This window comes from Dendrobates tinctorius, unplaced genomic scaffold (assembly GCF_039654945.1).
Source record: "Dendrobates tinctorius isolate UK_male_01 unplaced genomic scaffold, ASM3965494v1 ptg000028l, whole genome shotgun sequence".
Classification (NCBI taxonomy): Eukaryota; Metazoa; Chordata; class Amphibia; order Anura; family Dendrobatidae; genus Dendrobates; species Dendrobates tinctorius.
In genome coordinates this window covers 57,592,128-57,613,047 of record NW_027361696.1, presented here as the reverse complement: position 1 = coordinate 57,613,047, position 20,920 = coordinate 57,592,128, and the positions used below count along the sequence as shown (strand labels likewise).

At 41.7% G+C, this 20,920-nt stretch overlaps 1 protein-coding gene across 1 annotated transcript in view; it reads right to left on the bottom strand.

Moving 5' to 3' along the window:
* LOC141085010 (cell adhesion molecule CEACAM5-like) overlaps nt 1-20,920 on the bottom strand; it is a 139,242-nt gene that overhangs the window by 24,948 nt on the left and 93,374 nt on the right. Inside the window, exon 10 of the mRNA XM_073569935.1 lies at nt 1,509-1,625. Within this exon, the coding sequence (XP_073426036.1) occupies nt 1,509-1,625 (117 nt within the window). The remainder of the gene's footprint in view (nt 1-1,508; nt 1,626-20,920) is intronic.

Genomic DNA, 20,920 nt, shown 5'->3' with positions numbered 1-20,920 from the left:
CATCTTGTGCCCTTTTTTTGAATCCGGCCTTGCAGTGATTATATTAGAGAGAATTGATATTATTGGTGATGTTTATACTGAATAAACATTAAAAATATAGAAAATTCTGGTGTCTTCCTATGTCTTTTTATAAAAGGGACCGTGAGGAATGAGATACACCACAGAATCAGATGGCACTTTTAATATTGTATGATGCATACAGTAAAATCCTTTATTAACTGCGCGCCGATATAGACGCGCAACCTGTGACTTTAAATGCAGCCGTGACAGGCGGCTAGTCTTCACACAGGGCTCAGTGACATCAGTCCCCGCTCATAAAATATGCAACAGGAGAGCCGGCAGCTGATACACGGCACCGCTGAAGAAAGGCAGATCACCCCAGTGAAGCCGCACAGGAGTGGTGGGGAGCAGAGGTAACATAGAAATCGGCACAAATCACGGACTATTTTGTGTCCTTCCACCTCACAGATCTGTTATGACAGGAATATGGCATACTTGAGATAGGGCGTTGAGATGAAAGAGATCCCTCCGCAGCCGTTATAGCTCCCGCAGCCTCGCACAAAGCAGGGGAATATAGCTAAATTAGGACACCCAGGGACTTCCAAAGGGTCTAAAACAGACAAGAGGAGATTAAAAAAAAAAAGTAAATGTCTTTCAATTATGCAACGAGAGAAATCCTGTGAGATTAGGCACAGGGTGGGGACTATTTTGTATGATTCCGCCAATCAGCTGGTATATGACAGGATTTTTGTAAAAAAATATCTCCAAAAGACAATAAAAATCTTTAAAATGTGGTAGACAAGCGTGGAGATACTTTTTCTGAGGACAAGGACAGCCGGTGGGTAATGGGGGGAGCAGGGAAAGGATTTTTTCACTCACGGTTCAAAATGGTGTCACCTTGCAGTAAAATGGCGGGAAAAGGCCTCAGATTTCAAAAATGTCTTTTTTAACATCAAAAGCTCAGACAAGGGGTATCAGAATGTACCTCTGTGTAACGAGAAAACAATCCTTCCGTGGGTTATCGAAGAGAGCGATTTTCTTTTGCTTTATTTGTCGCTTTAGGAGATGTCTCCTCAGAGATCCTGAGCCGTGCGTGTTACACCATCGCCAGCTCAGGCCACGCCCCAAGTATTAGCACCTTGTGAAGAAATCCGCACCCTTACAGCCTTGGTTGCTATCAATGAGGTTATTAATGGCTATTTGAAGAAAGTTCTGCCACACTGAATGCACTTGGGCAAATAATCAAGATCCTTTGTTGGCAGCTGCTGTATAATCACTGACCAATGGGAGAAAAGTCTGGAGATGCTGCAGCCATTGGAGCACATTTAGGTCATGCAGCCTGTTCACAATAGCACATGAAACATGCGGCCTAGCATTCTTCTGTTGAAAAATGCTGCATGGTTCCATAGATGTGGACTATGCTAATTTTAGGGTCTTTATTAAAGGGGTTTTGCATTTCATTTTTTTGATCATTCCTTTATTTAATATGTCATAATTTGTTTTCTTACCATTTCTCCTCTTTCTTACAATTTTCCAGTATAAGTAGACAATCCCGAAAATAATTACTAGACCTCCCAAGATTATTCCAAAGGCATGTCCAACTGTAAATCTATAGTTTATGAATTCTAGAAATAAAAACAAACAAAACAAATAACAATTCTACTGCTATTACTAACAGTAATATTCAGAATAATTACAGAGGAGAGAATTTGTTTAATGCAAACAAATTTTTGACCAATTTTCCAACATTTCACCTTGCAAATTTGAATATCTTACAATTTAACTCACGTAATTTATCTAAAATGGCAGCCGACATTTTACACAAAGCAAAAGACTGCATGAGAGACAACTTATATAACTTCAGGCACAGCTAAACAGATTTCCCCCATAATGTCTTGCAGCTATCGCATGACATGGTATAGTAAAGCTAATCCTGAAGCACTATCACAGTCTGTATAAAAGCAAAGGCAGGAATTGCAGAAGCAGTTTTGTGCTGAATTTGCATAATGAAAAGAAGTCACATCTCACAGCTTAGTATTTGAAATAGCGAGATAAAGCCAATAAACACATGAATTATTTAATCTCTGCGCAGCCTCCCTGAGATGAACTAATAAGCGTGGGAAAGTTTCTGCATTTTTTCCCACGCTCATCAGTTCACCTCAGGTCAGCCAGTTACGTCAGTGAGGCTGTGCGGAGTCCCCTGGCTGGCCAGAGGTGAACTAATGAGCATGGGAAAAAATGCAGACTTTCCTACGCTCACTAGTTCATCTTAGGGCAGCCAGGGAGGCTGCACAAAGATGAAATAATTATTTCTGGCAGTGGTTTACATGCTGCTGGACGCATTAGCATCGGTCCCTGTGTAAACCACTTAACCCTTTCTGTTGGATTGCAGCCGGGGACGTGACTGAGCAGCAGAGAGGTAAGGATATGGTTGCTTTTTTGTTTTAGTTTTGTTACAGGTCCATGGTTTATTTTTGGATTACCAGAGCAATAAATCTTGTCAAAAACTAGGTGTTTTTATTTCATTAAAATAATTTTTAATTAATGTCTGTGTGTGTTTTTTAACCGTTTAATAGTCTAGGGTTAACAATGGATATGTGTCTAATTGACACCTCTCCATTATTAATCGGCTTAATGTCACCATCTAATTGTAAGGTGACATTAATCCATTAATATTAACCCATTATCCACCACTACAGGGCAATGGGAATAGAGAAGTTAAGTGCCAGAAAAGGCACATCTTATAGATGCACCTTTTCTGGGGTGTCTGGGGGCAGATTTCTGTAGCCGGGAGGGGGAGTTAAAACAATGGTCCCTCTCAGGGCTATTAAAATCTGCCATCACTCATCTGCTTTACCTCTCTGGTTGCGATTTTGCCGCGGGAGCCCACGCATTTTTTTTCAACAAATTAACCCCTTAATTGAACACCTAGAGGTCCCAAATTTGACACAAAAAACCTAATCTAATTATTAGTCAAGGATAAAAAAAACATTAAATTAAATGGTTTACTGTATGTAATCCATGCGTCATTTCATGTCCGGTTTTGGAATAATTTTTACAGAAGCTGGCAATTGAATTAGCGGCTATTCGGCTATGAAGAACTGTATGAAATATAAATATATATATCTCAATTACATGTGTGTATATATATATATATATATATATATATATATATATATTCTATGTGTATATATCTATTCTTTCGTTTCTTTAGTAAACCTGTCAGTGTGATTTTACTGTATCGCGCACTGAATTGCCGGCTTGCAAGTCACACATCTGGTCCATGTGTAATCCATATTTTTTGTGCACCCATAGACTTGCTTTGGCGTATTATGGGCGTAATGCGCTGACAATCGCAGCATGCTGTGATTGGCACGGACCGTAAAATACGCACACGAAATATACGGCTGATGGGAGCTGCCCCATAGGAATCATTGATCCGTGTGCAATGCGTGGTTTTTACGCCTCTCACTCATCTGTATTTCTCTCTAGTGTGACCCCGGCCTAATAGTGCAACCAGGATCCAAGTCCATTGACCATAGGATACATTTAGAAAAAAGGAGAGAAAAAAATGAGGGGCCGTTCTAATCTTGATGTGCCAGGACTAGTGTTGAGCATTCCGATACTGCAAATATCGGGTATTGGCCGATATTCGCTGCATCGGAATTCTGATACCGAGTACCGATATTTTTTCAATATCGGATACCGGAATCGGAAGTCCCCATAATGCAATGAGCCACTGTTGTGGCTGTGATTGGCTGCTGAAATGATGTCATCATGATGTGCAGTCTGTGCGCATCATGATGCGTGGTCTGTGCCGACTGCGGGGGGTCTGTGCCGACTGTCGGGGGTCTGTGCCGGCTGCTGGTGGTCTGTACGGGCCTCTCGGGGGTCTGTACAGGCCTGTCAGGGGCCAGTGCCGGCTGCCGGTGGTCTGTACGGGCCTCTCGGGGGCCTGTGCCGGCTGTCGGTGGTCTGTACGGGCCTCTCGGGGGTCTGTACAGGCCTGTTGGGGGCCTGTGCTGGCTGCCGGTGGTCTGTACGGGCCTCTCGGGGGCCTGTGCCTGCTGCTGGTGGTCTGTACGGGCCTCTCGGGGGTCTGTACAGGCCTGTTGGGGGCCTGTGCCGGCTGCTGGTGGTCGGTACGGGCCTCTAGGGGGCCTGTGCCGGCTGTCGGTGGTCTGTGCCGGCTGCCGGGGGCCTGTGCCGGCTGCCGGTGGTCTGTACGGGCCTCTCGGGGGCCTGTGCCAGCTGTCGGTGGTCTGTGCGGGCCTGCCGGGGGTCTTGTGTGTGTGCAGGCATTGTCCGATGGGACTATAAGTCCCATTGGGCGATGCCTGCTACAATGACATTGATTGACACAGTAGCCAATGATGGGACAGTAGTAGTCCCATCATCCGGCTAATGTGTTGAATGTAAAAAAAAAAAAAAACATGCTACATATATACTACATATATACTACATTCATAAAACATACATACATACTACATGCATAATTCATATATACTACATTCATACAACATACATACATACTACATACATGTTACATACAGTTGTGGCCAAAAGTATTGACACCCTTGCAATTTTGTCAGATAATACTCAGTTTCTTCCTGAAAATGATTGCAAACACAAATTCTTTGGTATTATTATCTTCATTTAATTTGTCTTAAATTAAAAAACACAAAAAGAATTGTCCTAAATCCAAATTGGATATAATTCCACACCAAACATAAAAAAGAGGGTGGACAAAAGTATTGGCACTGTCCGAAAAATCATGTGATGCTTCTCTAATTTGTGTAATTAACAGCACCTGTAACTTACCTGTGGCACCTAACAGGTGTTGGCAATAACTAAATCACACTTGCAGCCAGTTGACATGGATTAAAGTTGACTCAACCTCTGTCCTGTGTCCTTGTGTGTACCACATTGAGCATGGAGAAAAGAAAGAAGACCAAAGAACTGTCTGAGGACTTGAGAAACCAAATTGTGAGGAAGCATGAGCAATCTCAAGGCTACAAGTCCATCTCCAAAGACCTGAATGTTCTTGTGTCTACCGTGCGCAGTGTCATCAAGAAGTTTAAAGCCCATGGCACTGTGGCTAACCTCCCTAGATGTGGACGGAAAAGAAAAATTGACAAGAGATTTCAACGCAAGATTGTGCGGATGTTGGATAAAAAACCTCGACTAACATCCAAACAAGTTCAAGCTGCCCTGCAGTCCGAGGGTACAACAGTGTCAACCCGTACTATCCGTCGGCATCTGAATGAAAAGGGACTGTATGATAGGAGACCCAGGAAGATCCCACTTCTTACCCCGAGACATAAAAAAAAGCCAGGCTGGAGTTTGCCTAAACTTACCTGAAAAAGCCTAAAACGTTTTGGAAGAATGTTCTCTGGTCAGATGAGACAAAAGTAGAGCTTTTTGGGCAAAGGCATCAACATAGAGTTTACAGGAGAAAAAAAGAGGCATTCAAAGAAAAGAACATGGTCCCTACAGTCACACATGGCGGAGGTTCCCTGATGTTTTGGGGTTGCTTTGCTGCCTCTGGCACTGGACTGCTTGACCGTGTGCATGGCATTATGAAGTCAGAAGACTACCAACAAATTTTGCAGCATAATGTAGGGCCCAGTGTGAGAAAGCTGGGTCTCCCTCAGAGGTCATGGGTATTCCAGCAGGACAATGACCCAAAACACTTCAAAAAGCACTAGAAAATGGTTTGAGAGAAAGCACTGGAGACTTCTAAGGTGGCCAGCAATGAGTCCAGACCTGAATCCCATAGAATACCTGTGGAGAGATCTAAAAATGGCAGTTTGGAGAAGGCACCCTTCAAATATCAGGGACCTGGAGTAGTTTGCCAAAGAAGAATGGTCTAAAATTCCAGCAGAGCATTGTAAGAAACTCATTGATGGTTACCGGAAGCGGTTGGTCGCAGTTATTTTGGCTAAAGGTTGTGCAACCAAGTATTAGGCTGAGGGTGCCAATACTTTTGTCTGGCCCATTTTTTTGAATTTCGTGTGAAATGATCAATGTTTTACTTTTTGCTTCATTCTCTTTTGTGTTTTTTCATTTAAGACAAATTAAATGAAGATAATAATACCAAAGAATTTGTGTTTGCAATCATTTTCAGGAAGAAACTGTGTATTATCTGACAGAATTGCAGGGGTGTCAATACTTTTGGCCACAACTGTATATACTACATTCATACAACATACATACATACTACATACATACTTCATATATACTACATTCATACAACATACATATATACTACATGCTACATATATACTACATTCATACAACATACATACATACTACATACATGCTACATATATACTACCTTCATACAACATACATATATACTACATGCTACATACATGCTACATATATACTACATTCATATAACATACATACATACTACATACTACATACATACTACATTCATACAACATACATACTACATACTACATGTATACTACATTCATACAACATATATACATGCTACATATATACTACATTCATACAACATACATACATACTACATACTACATACATACTACATTCATACAACATACATACTACATACTACATGTATACTACATTCATACAACATATATACATACTACATACATGCTACATATATACTACATTCATACAACATACATACTACATACTACATACATGCTACATATATACTACATTCATACAACATACATACATACTACATACTTGCTACATATATACTACATTCATACAACATACATACATACTACATACATACTACATATATACTACATTCATACAACATACATACTACATACATACTTCATATATACTACATTCATACAACATACATATATACTACATGCTACATATATACATACTACATACATGCTACATATATACTACATTCATACAACATACATATATACTACATACTACATACAGTCATGGCCAAAAGTATTGACACCCCTGCAATTCTGTCAGATAATATTCAGTTTCTTCCTGAAAATGATTGCAAACACAAATTCTTTGGTATTATTATCTTCATTTAATTTGTCTTAAATGAAAAAACACAAAAGAGAATGAAGCAAAAAGCAAAACATTGATCATTTCACACAAAACTCCAAAAATGGGCCGGACAAACGTATTGGCACCCTCAGCCTAATACTTGGTTGCACAACCTTTAGCCAAAATAACTGCGACCAACCGCTTCCGGTAACCATCAATGAGTTTCTTACAATGCTCTGCTGGAATTTTAGACCATTCTTCTTTGGCAAACTACTCCAGGTCCCTGATATTTGAAGGGTGCCTTCTCCAAACTGCCATTTTTAGATCTCTCCACAGGTGTTCTATGGGATTCAGGTCTGGACTCATTGCTGGCCACCTTAGAATTCTCCAGTGCTTTCTCTCAAACCATTTTCTAGTGCTTTTTGAAGTGTGTTTTGGGTTATTGTCCTGCTGGAAGACCCATGACCTCTGAGGTAGACCCAGCTTTCTCACACTGGGCCCTAAATTATGCTGCGAAATTTGTTGGTAGTCTTCTGACTTCATAATGCCATGCACACGGTCAAGCAGTCCAGTGCCAGAGGCAGCAAAGCAACCCCAAAACATCAGTGAACCTCCGCCATGTTTGACTGTAGGGACCGTGTACTTTTCTTTGAATGCCTCTTTTTCTCCTGTAAACTCTATGTTGATGCTTTTGCCCTAAAAGCTCTACTTTTGTCCCATCTGACCAGAGAACATTCTTCCAAAATGTTTTAGGCTTTTTCAGGTAAGTTTTGGCAAACTCCAGCCTGGCTTTTTTATGCCTCGGGGTAAGAAGTGGAGTCTTCCTGGGTCTCCTACCATACAGTCCCTTTTCATTCAGATGCCGACGGATAGTACGGATTGACACCGTTGTACCCTCGGACTGCAGGGCAGCTTGAACTTGTTTGGATGTTAGTCGAGGTTCTTTATCCAACATCCGCACAATCTTGCGTTGAAATCTCTTGTCAATTTTTCTTTTCCGGCCACATCTAGGGAGGTTAGCCACAGTGCCATGGGCTTTAAACTTCTTGATGACACTGCGCACGGTAGACACAGGAACATTCAGATCTTTGGAGATGGACTTGTAGCCTTGAGATTGCTCATGCTTCCTCACAATTTGGTTTCTCAAGTCCTCAGACAACTCTTTGGTCTTCTTTCTTTTCTCCGTGCTCAATGTGGTACACACAAGGACACTGGACAGAGGTTGAGTCAACTTTAATCCATGTCAACTGGCTGCAAGTGTGATTTAGTTATTGCCAACACCTGTTAGGTGCCACAGGTAAGTTACAGGAGCTGTTAATTACACAAATTAGAGAAGCATCACATGATTTTTCGAACAGTGCCAATACTTTTGTCCACCCTCTTTGTTATGTTTGGTGTGGAATTATATCCAATTTGGCTTTAGGACAATTCTTTTTGTGTTTTTTCATTTAAGACAAATTAAATGAAGATAATAATACCAAAGAATTTGTGTTTGCAATCATTTTCAGGAAGAAACAGAGTATTATCTGACAGAATTGCAGGGGTGTCAATACTTTTGGCCATGACTGTACATGCTACATATATACTACATTCATATAACATACATACATACTACATACATGCTACATTCATACAACATACATACATACTACATACTACATACATACTACATTCATACAACATACATACATACTACATACTACATGTATACTACATTCATACAACATATATACATACTACATACTACATACATGCTACATATATACTACATTCATACAACATACATACTACATACTACATACTTGCTACATATATACTACATTCATACAACATACATGCATACTACATACATACTGCATATATGCTACATTCATACAACATACATACATACTACATATATACTACATTCATACAACATACATACATACTACATACATGCTACATACTGTATATACTACATTCATACAACATACATACATACTACATACATACTATATGTATACTACATTCATACAACATACATACTACATACTACATACATGATACATATAACATAGATCACTGGCTTAGTGATCGGACCCAAAGAGTGGTCGTAAATGGCTGCACATCGGACCCAAAGAGTGGTCGTAAATGGCTGCACATCCAGTTGGAAGAATGTCTCAAGTGGGGTACCACAGGGCTCTGTCCTGGGCCCTGTATTGTTCAACATCTTTATCAACGATTTAGATGAAGGAATTGAGGGTAAACTTATTAAATTTGCTGATGACACAAAGCTAGGAGGGATAGCTAATACTAGAGAAGAGAGAGAGAGGATTCAAAAAGATTTAAATAAACTGGAGAAGTGGGTAGCAACTAACACAATGGTTTTTAACAGGGAGAAATGCAAAGTACTACATCTGGGCAATAAAAATGAAAAAAGCATATATAGAATGGGAGGAATAGGGCTAAGTGACAGCACATGTGAAAAAGACTTGGGTATACTAATAGATCACAGACTGAATATGAGTCAACAGTGTGATGCAGCAGCAAAAAAGGCAAATGCAATTCTAGGATGTATTAACAAAAGCATACAGTCTAGATCACGTGAAGTCATTATTTCCCTCTACTCCTCTTTGGTCAGACCTCACCTGGAATATTGTGTCCAGTTTTGGGCACCACATTTTAAAAAAGACATCAACAAACTGGAGCAAGTTCAGAAAAGAGCGACCAGAATGGTGACCGGTCTGCAAACCCTGTCTTATGAGGAAAGGTTGCAGGATTTGGGAATGTTTAGTTTGCAAAAGAGAAGACTGAGAGGAGACTTAATAGCTGTCTACAAATATCTAAAGGGCTGTCACATTGTAGAAGGATCAACTTTATTCTCATTTGCACAAGGAAAGACTAGAAGCAATGGGATGAAACTGAATGGGAGGAGACACAGATTAGATATTAGAAAAAACTTTTTGACAGTTAGAGTGATCAATGAGTGGAACAGGCTGCCACAAGAAGTGGTGAGTTCTCCTTGAATGAAAGTCTTCAAACAGAGGCTGGACAGACATCTGACTGGGATGATTTAGCGAATCCTGCTTTGAGCAGGGGGTTGGACCAGATGGCCCAGGAGGTCCCTTCCAACTCTACGATTCTATGATTCTATGATTCTATATACTACATTCATACATCATACATACATACTACATACATACTACATGTATGCTACATTCATACAACATACATACATACTACATACTACATACATGCTACATATATACTACATTCATACAACATACATACATACTACATAATACATACATGCTTCATATATACTATATTCATACAACATACATCCATAGTACATACTATATACATACTACATACATACAACATGCTACAGACATACAACATACATACATACTACATACTGCATACGTACTACATACATACTGCATACAATACATTCATACAATACATACACTGACATACAGTACATATAACATAGAGAACATACTCACCATCCTTGTCACTTTGATCCCCGAAGCCAGTGTCATCTATGAAAAAATCTGAAAATAACAAACAAGCCATATACTCCCTGATCCACAGAAATCCACGAGGGTCCCACGCCGATCTCCTGTGGAGAACAGCAGCATCAGCTGATGCAACCGCTCTCTAGGGGCTTCAATAATCCAATGATAGGAGGTAGGTATCCTTCCGCACTGTATTCCTCCGCCACTGTAAAAAAAAATAGTCCCTAGTCTCACTTTTGGCATTGCTGTGAGAGAAAGTTCCCATGCAGCTTTTGCCATAAAGTGAGACCAGGTACTATTTTTTTAAAGGGGCGGAGGAATACAGTGCGGAAGGATACCTACCTCCCGTCACTGGATTCCTGGAGCCCCGTAGAGAGTGGTCGCATCAGCTGATGCTGCCGATCTCCCCAGGCGTGGGACACGCGTTGATTTCTGCGGATCAGGGAGTATATGGCTTGTTTGTTATTTTCATATTTTTCCACAGATGACACTGGCTTTGGGGATCAAAGTGACAAGTGATGGTGAGCATGTACTCTATGTTATATGTACTGTATGTCTATATGTATGTATTGTATGAATGTATTGTATGCAGTATGTATGTAGTATGTATGCAGTACGTAGTATGTATGTATGTTGTATGTCTGTAGCATGTTGTATGTATGTATGGAGTATGTATGTATGTTGTATGAATGCAGTATATATGAAGCATGTATGTAGTATGTAGTATGTATGTTGTATGAATGTAGTACATATGTAGCATGTAAGTAGTATGTAGTATGTATGTATGTTGTATGAATGTAGTATATATGTAGCATGCATGTAGCATGTATGTATGTTGTATGAATGTAGTATACATGTAGCATGTATGTAGTATGTATGTATGTTGTATGAATATAGTATATATGTAGCATGTATGTAGTATGTATGTTGTATGAATGTAGTATGTGTGTAGTGTGTATGTATGTTGTATGAATGTAGTATATATGTAGCATGTATGTAGTATGTAGTATGAATGTATGTTGTATGAATGTAGTATATATGTAGTATGTATGTAGCATGTTTTTTTTTTTTACATTCATCACATTAGCCGGATGATGGGACTACTACTGTCCCATCATTGGCTAATGTGTCAATCACTGTCATTGTAGAAGGCATCGCCCGATGGGACTTGTAGTCCCATCGGACGATGCCTGCACACACACACATAAGACCCCCGGCAGGCCCGCACAGACCACCGGTAGCCGGCACAGGCCCCCGGCAGCCAGCACAGACCACCAACAGCCGGCACAGGCCCCCGAGAGGCCCGTACAGACCACCGGCAGCCGGCACAGGCCCCTGACAGGCCTGTACAGACCCCCGAGAGGCCCATACAGACCACCGGCAGCCGGCACAGGCCCCTGACAGTCGGCACAGACCCCCAAGAGGCCCGTACAGACCACCGGCAGCCGGCACAGGCCCCCGACAGTCGGCACAGACCCCAAAGAGGCCCGTACAGACCACCGGCAGCCGGCACAGGCCCCCGACAGTCGACACAGACCCCCGAGAGGCCCGCACAGACCCCGCCCGCACACACAGACACGCACATTGTCCACCCACGCACCGCCCACACTCTTCCCCCCTCCCAAACAGGATCTACAAGGCAAGAAAGGGTTTTTTTTAATTCCGATATTTCTGTCCCATTGACTTGAATGGGACTTCCGGTATCGGAATCAGCGATACCCGATACTTTTTGTGTATCGGGCCGATCCAATCTGATCCGATATTTCTGAATATTGGATGGTATCGCTCAACACTAGCCAGGACAATTCATCTTAATGCCAGTGTTTCCCTGCAGTGAAGTTTTTTCTAACTGCATTAATTAGATGCCACAAACTTTTTTTGCATTGCTTTTTTCCATTATATGTCTATTATGGCCTAACGTTTTTATATTAGCTTTTGGATTAAATTTTATATCTATTTAGAAAGTCTATATACTACTGTCATACTGTTTCAATGATATGTGCTTTGTATTCTTTGTTTTTTCTAAAAAGCTTTATAAAATGTTATTTATACTGTGATGTCAGAAGACGTTAAAACTCCTATATAGTACTTCCGTTGTTACAACACTGCCCTATTCTACGACTAAGGGCTACGGTCAAAAACGGGTTTGAATGTTGGATTTTATTTATAACTAGCTGAAGAGCCAGGCGCTGCCCGGCATAGTAACTTACTGTGGTTAGTTACAGCAAATTATAATTATCCTCCATCCCATAGTCCCATGCCCATATACCCATCATACATATCCACGATCCCATAGGCCCGTGCCCATATACCCATCATACATATCCACCATCCCATAGGCCTGTGCCCATATACCCATCATACATATCCTCCATCCCATAGTTGAGTGCCCATATACCCATCACACATCCTCCATCCCATAGTCCCATGCCCATATACCCATCACACATGCTCCATCCCATAGTCCCATGCCCATATAACCATCATACATATTCGCCATCCCATAGTCGAGTGCCCATATACCCATCACACATCCTTCATTTCATAGTCCCATGCCCATATACCCATCATACATATCCGCCATCCCATAGTCCAGTGCTCATATATCCATCACACATCCTCCATCCCATAGTCCCGTGCCCATATACCCGTCATACATATCCTCCATCTCATAGTCCAGTGCCCATATACCCATCACACATCCTCCATCCCATAGTCCAGTGCCCATATACCCATCACACATCCTCCATCCCCTAGTCAACCATTATGACATCATAATGAGCGGCGGGGCTTTCAACCTATGATGACATCAGCGTCGCCATGGCAACCATTATGACATCATAATGAGGGGTGGGGCTTGATACACACACTTTTTCCCCATTATGTAGATAGGGGCAAAATTGTTTGGTGAATTGGAACGCGCAGGGTTAAAATTTTGCCTCACAACATAGCCTATGACGCTCTCGGGGTCCAGACGTGTGACTGTGCCAAATGTTATGGCTGTAGCTGTGACAGTGCGGATGCCAATCCTGGACGTACACACATATATACATACACACACTTGAGCTTTATATATTAGATATGTCTGGACAACACTTTTTTCCTTTTTATTGGAATAAAATAAAAAGCAAATTTTTTTATATCCAGCTTATGGATCCTTTTTTTCTTTCCTTTTCTCAACAGTTACCTTCATCTACCCATAGTGGCAGGGGCGGGACTACCGCGGTCGCAGCAGTCACAGCTGCGACGGGGCCCCGGAGTCCTCAGGGGCCCGATCGCTGAGCTGTAGCTGCTCATTGGCTGTGCAGCTCCGTTCTTTGATTGGCTGCAACTGGCTGCTCTGTGCGCTCTGTCTGAGGCCCCTGATCATGTGACCACCTGACTCCTCCCCTCCTGTGACCTCATCACAGGTCCAGTGCGCACAGCCCTCAGTGTATGCAGGACTCTGCTATGCTGGTTGTCATGGTGCACTGCTGGATGAGGGTATGTTTATGTGTGGGGTGAGGAGTTAACAGGGTGGATGTAGCAGAGCCAAGTGTGTATGAGGTGTGGGGAGCCATATGTGTATGAAGTGTACGGAGAGGAGCCGTGTGTATGAAGTGTATGGAGCACAGCATGTGTATAAGGTGTACGGAGCAGAGCCATGTGTGTATGAGCTGTACGGAGCGGAGCCGTGTGGTGTGTGTATGAGGTGTACAGAGCAGAGCCGTGTGTATACGGAGCACAGCCATGTGTTTACAAGGTGTACAAAGCAGAGCCGTGTGTGTATGAGGTGAGTGGAGCCGTGTGTGTACAGAGCGCAGCCGTTTGTGTACGAGGTGTAGGTAGTGGAGCCGTGTGTGTACGAGGTGAGCGCAGCCGTGTGTGTACGAGGTGTACGGAACGGAGCCATGTGTGCGAAGTGTATGGAGCGCAGCCGTGTGTGAACGAGGTGTACGGAGTGGAGCCGTGTGTGTATGGAGTGCAGCCGTGTGTAGGAGGTGTACGGAGCTGAGCCGTGTGTGTGAAGTGTATGGATCGCAGCCATGTGTGTATGAGGTGTAGGGAGTGGAGCAGTGTGTGTACAAGGTGAGCGGAGCAGTGTGTGTACGAGGTGTATGGAGCAGTTTGTGCACGAGGTGTACAGAGCAGAGCCGTGTGTGTACGGAGCACAGCCGTGTGTGTACGAAGTGTACGGAGAGCAGCCGTGTGTGTGTACGAGGTGTACGGAGTGCAGCCCTGTGTGTACGAGGTGTACGGAGCGCAGCCATGTGTGTACGAGGTGTACGGAGCGGAGCCGTGTGTGTACGAGGTGAGCGGAGCGTGTACGAGGTGTATGGAGCGGAGCCGCACGTGTACGAGGTGTACGGAGCGGAGATGTGCGTGTATTTTGGCATTGGGGGGGCCCATTTGAAAGTTCGCACCGGGGCCTATAACTTTGTAGTTACGCCACTGCCTAGTGGTATATGATTAGATCACTTTGACATTGCTAAGTGTGGTGCAGCAAAGAGTGTAGTGCTGGATGGAAGATATATTTCTTCCAGCAGGATAACATTTGGCCGGGATATTCCCTATATTCCCGGGATATTACAACACTGCCATACTCTACGACTAAGGGCTATGGTCAAAAAAGGGTTAGAATGTTTGATTATATTTATAATACTAGCTGTTTCCAGCCAGCTAGCGCTCGGCACGCTCATTGCTATCTAATTAACGCTGCTGGTGATTAAACTAAAGTAAATAATGACAACATTCAATAGCGCTTACGCAGGTTGTAAATTAAAATGAAGTTAATAATAATAATCATGAATAATCTGAATAATACTAACCCCTTAAGCCCCAAGGGTGGTTTGCACGTTCATGACCGGGCCAATTTTTACAATTCTGACCACTGTCCATTTATGAGGTAATAACTATGAAATTCTTCAATAGATCCCGGTGATTCTGACATTGTTTTCTCGTGACATATTGTACTTCATGATAGTGGTAAAACTTAATTCAAATAACTTGCGTTTATTTGAAAAAAACGGAAATTTGGCAAAAATTTTAAAAATTTCGCAATTTTCCAACTTTGAATTTTTATGCCCTTAAATCACAGAGATACGGCACACAAAAAACTTAATAAGTAACATTTCCCACATGTTTACTTTACATCAGCACAATTTTGAAACCAAAATTTTTTTTGTTAGGAAGTTATAAGGGTTAAAAGTTGACTAATGATTTCTCATTTTTGCAACACCATTTTATTTTTACGGACCACATCACATTTGAAGCCACTTTGAGGGGTCTATATGATAGAAAATACCCAAAAGTGACACCATTCTAAAAACTGCAACCCTCAAGGTGCTCAAAACCACATTCAAGAAGTTTATTAACCCTTCAGGTGCGTCACAGGAATTTTTTGAATATTTAAAAAAAAAGAACATTTAACTTTTCACAAAAAAAAATTCTTCAGGTCCACTATTTTTTCATTTTACCAAGGTTAACACTAGAAAATGGACCCCAAAAGTTGTTGTCCAATTTGTCCTGAGTACACCGATACCCCATATGTGGGAGAAAACTACTGTATGGGCACACGTCAGGTCTTGGAAGGGAAGAAGTGACGTTTTGGAATGCAGACTTTGATGGAATGCTCTGCGGGTGTCATGTTGCCTTTGGAGACCCCCTGATGTACCTAAACAGTGGAAACTCCACACAATTGACACCATTTTGGAAACTACACCCTTTAAGGAACTTATCTATATGTGTGGTGAGCACTTTGAACCGCCAAGGGCTTCACAGAAGTTTATAATGCCCGGCCATGAAAATAAAAAAAATCTTATTTTTTCAACAAGCATGATCATTTAGTCCCCAATTTTTTTATTTTCCCAAGGGTACCAGGAGAAAATGGACCCCAAAAGTTGTTTTCCAATTTGTCCTGAGTATGCCGATACCCCATATGTGGGAGAAAACTACTGTATGGGCACACGTCGGGGTTTGGAATTGAAGTAGTGATGTTTTGGAATGCAGACTTTGATGGAATGGTCTGCGGGTGTCATTTTGCCTTTGGAGAGCCGCTGAAGTACCTAAACAGTGGAAACCTCCCACAAATGACACTATTTTGGAAACTACATCCCCCAAGGAACTTATCTAGATGTGTGGTGAGCACTTTGAGCGCCCAAGGGCTTCACAGAAGTTTTTAATGCCCGGGCATGAAAATAAAAAAATCGTATTTTTTCCACAAACATGATCATTTAGTCCCCAATTTTTTTATTTTCCCAAGGGTAACAGGAGAAATTGGACCCCAAAAGTTGTTGTCCAATTTGTCCTGAGTACACGGATACCCTATAAGTGGGAGAAAACTACTGTATGGGCACACGTCGGGGCTCGGAAGGGAAGTAGTGACGTTTTGGAATGCAGACATTGATGGAATGGTCTGCGGGTATCCGGGTATCATGTGCATTTGGAGAGCCCCTGATGTACCTAAACTTTTGAAACTCCCCAAAAGTGAATCCATTTTGGAAACTAGACCCCCCATGGAACTTATCTAGATGTGTGGTGAGCACTTTGAACCCCCAAGTGCTTCACAGAAGTTTATAACGCCCGGGCGTGAAAATAAAAAAATCATTTTTTTCCACAAAAATGATATTTTTGCCCCCAATTTTTTATTTTACTAAGGGCAACAAGAGAAATTGGACCCCAAAAATTGTTTTGCAATTTGTCCTGAGTAGGCTGATACCCTATATGTGGGGGTAAAACACTGGGTGCATGACAGAGCTTGGAAGGGAAGGAGCACCATTTGACTTTTGCAACGCAGAATTAGCTGGAATTGAGATCAGACGCCATGTTGAATTTGGAGACCCCCTGATGTGCCCAAACAGTGGAAACCCCCCAATTATAACTCCAACCCTAACCCCAACACACCCCTAACCCTAATCTCAGCCCTAGCCCTAACCTTAGCCCTAACCCTAGCCCTAACCATAGCCCTAATGGGAAAATGGAAATAAATACATTTTCTTTTAATTTTATTATTTTTCCCTAACTAAGGGGGTGATAATGGGGGGGTTTAATTAACTATTTATGGCGGTTTTTAGTTTTGGCAGCTGTCATACGCAAAAAGACGCTTTTTATTGTAAAAATAGTATTTGCATCACCACATATTGAGAGCTGTAATTTTTCCATATTTTGACCCACCGAGTCATGTGAGGTCTTATTTTTTGCGGGACGAGCTGACGTTTTTATTGGTATCATTTTCGGGCATGTGACATTTTTTGATCGCTTTTTATTCCGATTTTTGGGACGCAGAATGAGCAAAAACCAACGTTTCATGAATTTCTTTTGGGGGGTGCGTTTACACCGTTCCGCCTGCGGTAAAATTGATAAAGCAATTTTATTCTTTTGGTCAGTATGGTTACAGAGATACCTCATTTAGGTCTTTTTTTATGTTTTGGTGGTTTTATGCAATGAAAACAATTTTATATAAAAAATTATTTTTGCATCGATTTATTCTGCAAGCTATAAGTTTTTTATTTGTTTGCTGATGATGCTGTGTGGCAGCTTGTTTTTTGCGGGACAAGATGACATTTTCAGTGGTACCATGGATATTTATATTTATATGCGTCATTTTGATCACGTGTTACTGCACTTTTTGTTTGGCGGTATGATAATAAATCATTATTTTTTGCTTCGTTTTTTATTTTTATTTTTTAAGGGGTTCACTAAAGGGGTTAACTAATGGGACAGTTTTATAGGGCGGGTCGTTACAGACGTGGCGATACCAAATATATGTACTTTTATTGTTTTGTTTTTTTATTTCCAAAAAATTAATTTATTAGGGAATATTTTTTATTTATTTATTTAGCGATTTTTTTTAACATTATTTTTACACTTTTTTTATTTTTTTAACTTTTTTACATTGTCCCAGGTGGGACATCACTGTCCTGTGACAGATCGCTGATCTGTCACATCACAGATTGCTGTGACAGTTCAGCAATCTGTCACATGCACTACACAGGCTTCCTCCTTGCCTGCACTTTGCAGGCATGAGGAAGCCAGCTCCCTGCAGGCCCCCGAAGGTCCCCGTCGCCATCTTGGATTCGGGGACCTGCAGGGATGGAGCCCCCTGCAGCAGCGCTGCACATTGCGCTGCTGTGGGGGGCTCAGGGAAGCATGGAGGGAGCCCCCTCCCTGCTGATGCTTCCCTTTAACCCCCGGTACACTGCAATCGTGTTTGATCATGGTGTGCAAGGGGTCAACGTGTCGGGGGCGGTCCGTGACCGCCCCTGACACAATGTGCCGTGTGTCAGCTGTGATTATCAGGGGCGCCGTGGGCGCCGTTGATCGCTGTGACGTACTATCCCGTCCCTGGGAATTAAGTCCCAGGGCACATGGACGGGATAGTACGTCACTTGGCAGTAAGGGATTAATGATACATTTTATTCACAGTGTAAAATCAAAAACCAACTGGATTAGTGCATTTTTTATTCATTCAAGCATCTAAACAAATTTCATAACGAAACATAAATTAAGTTAAAATTTCTCTGTAAACACAATTAAATGTATAGTCATTTTCAGCATTTTCAAAGATCTTTCCTTGACTTCTACCAGGTACAATTTGAACTGAAAAACCTTTATAACTTGTTACTCTAGAGAATGCAGTGTATAATTAACCATGTGTGAATACAGGATCAGGTAGGAGAACACCAATCTTATCGAATGTTTGTCCTTGCGATTTTGTAATTGTCATGGAATAAGCCAGACGAAGTGGGAATTGTTTTCTTGTTAACTTAAATGGGATATCGCAATTTTCGCTAGTGTCCAATGGTATTCTTGGAATGAGAACCTTTTGACCACGACACTCCCCAGAAAAAATACTGCAGTCGATGAGATTTGTGCCAAGAGTTTCTACAATTAATCGGGTACCATTGCACAGTCCTTTCTTTGGATTTAGATTGCGGAGTAGCATGACACAGCAGCCTTTCTTAAGGTTCAGCATATGAGGAGGGAGGCCCATAGGAGTTAGGGAATGTACAAATTCGATGGGGTACTGAGCTCTTTCTTCTGTCTCACAGGATGAAATATTGTTGACACTGAAGAATGATTTAGTTTAACCTCTAAGCATGTTCAACACTTGTTTATTGACTGTCAGCGTGTCACAGTTTTTAGGGCATAGTATTGCTCTGGAAGCCAGATCAGCAGGAGTGAGAGAGTTCAGGTCATTCCCAAATATGCTCGTCACGACGTCATGAGTCAGAATGTCTTTGCTCAGCTTCACAAAATCCACCAGATTTCCATCTTCAACACCAGATCCAACAGTTAGCAGCCACTCACAAAATTCAACCTCATCAGGATTGACTCGCATGTTCCTGATTAATTTCAGTTCCTTGAAGGATTTCCAGACTGGACTGCTCTTGACACACGCCTCTACAATACTAACGCGAATTCCATGAAGTACAACTAAAGCTTGCTGACAAAAATCTCCTCCAACAACAATCGGAATCCCACCAAAAGGTTCTTCATTGTGAAGGAGAATACGTAAGCTTCTATCAACGGCATTGAAAAGATGAACGTGAGACATTGAAATTTCATCCCATATAATAAGTTTAGTATCCCGAAGCTCTCGGCAGACTGAGGTTCCTTCTTTAATACTTGATACAGTTCTCTCATTCAAATGAATTGAAATTCCAAATCCGGAGTGGACTGTTTTACCGCCTGTGTAAAACAAAGAAAAAATCTTCAATACAGACATCTTAACTTTACGTTTTTCAGTATTCTGTAATCGTAATTAAAATTACCTTTTAGTAATGTAGCTGCCAAACCGGTAGGAGCAACTGTTTTAACAATGCCACCATTCCCAAGTATAGTAGATGTCAAAGCCTTGTACACGAAAGTCTTTCCACAACCTCCTGCACCAGATAAAAAAAGGCATTTTTGTGATGTGGTTGGATTATTAACTGCATTCATGATTGTTTCAAAGGCGCCTCGTTGTTCTAGGTTCATCAGAAACTGCAGTCGTTCAGATTCTTGTTTCTCCCTTTCCACATCAACAATGTCGCACATTTTATACGCATCTGATGGGGAAGGTAGTCCACAACTTTTGCAATCTTTAGCAAACTGTCGTAAGTGGTCTTGGATATCGGCAAGTGTTTGCTGCTCGGCCATGTATTCGTTATGAGTCAGGAGGAAGTCTTCCATCATGTTATTTTTATATTTGTTGTATAAATCAAGTCCACTTGTGATGTTGGCGTGGTTCAGGATTGCAGCAAATAGCTGTCGAAGCTCACCGGGGATTCTAAATAAAGATGCTTCTTCCATTGTTTTGTCCCACTCTGAATCGTCATGCAATAATCCCATGGCTTTTGCTGCCAGAATATAAGTTTCATATATGTGTCCTTCCACTGTTCTCAGATCTTCGAATGATGTAGCACCTGTAAACAACATAAAGAAAATAATTA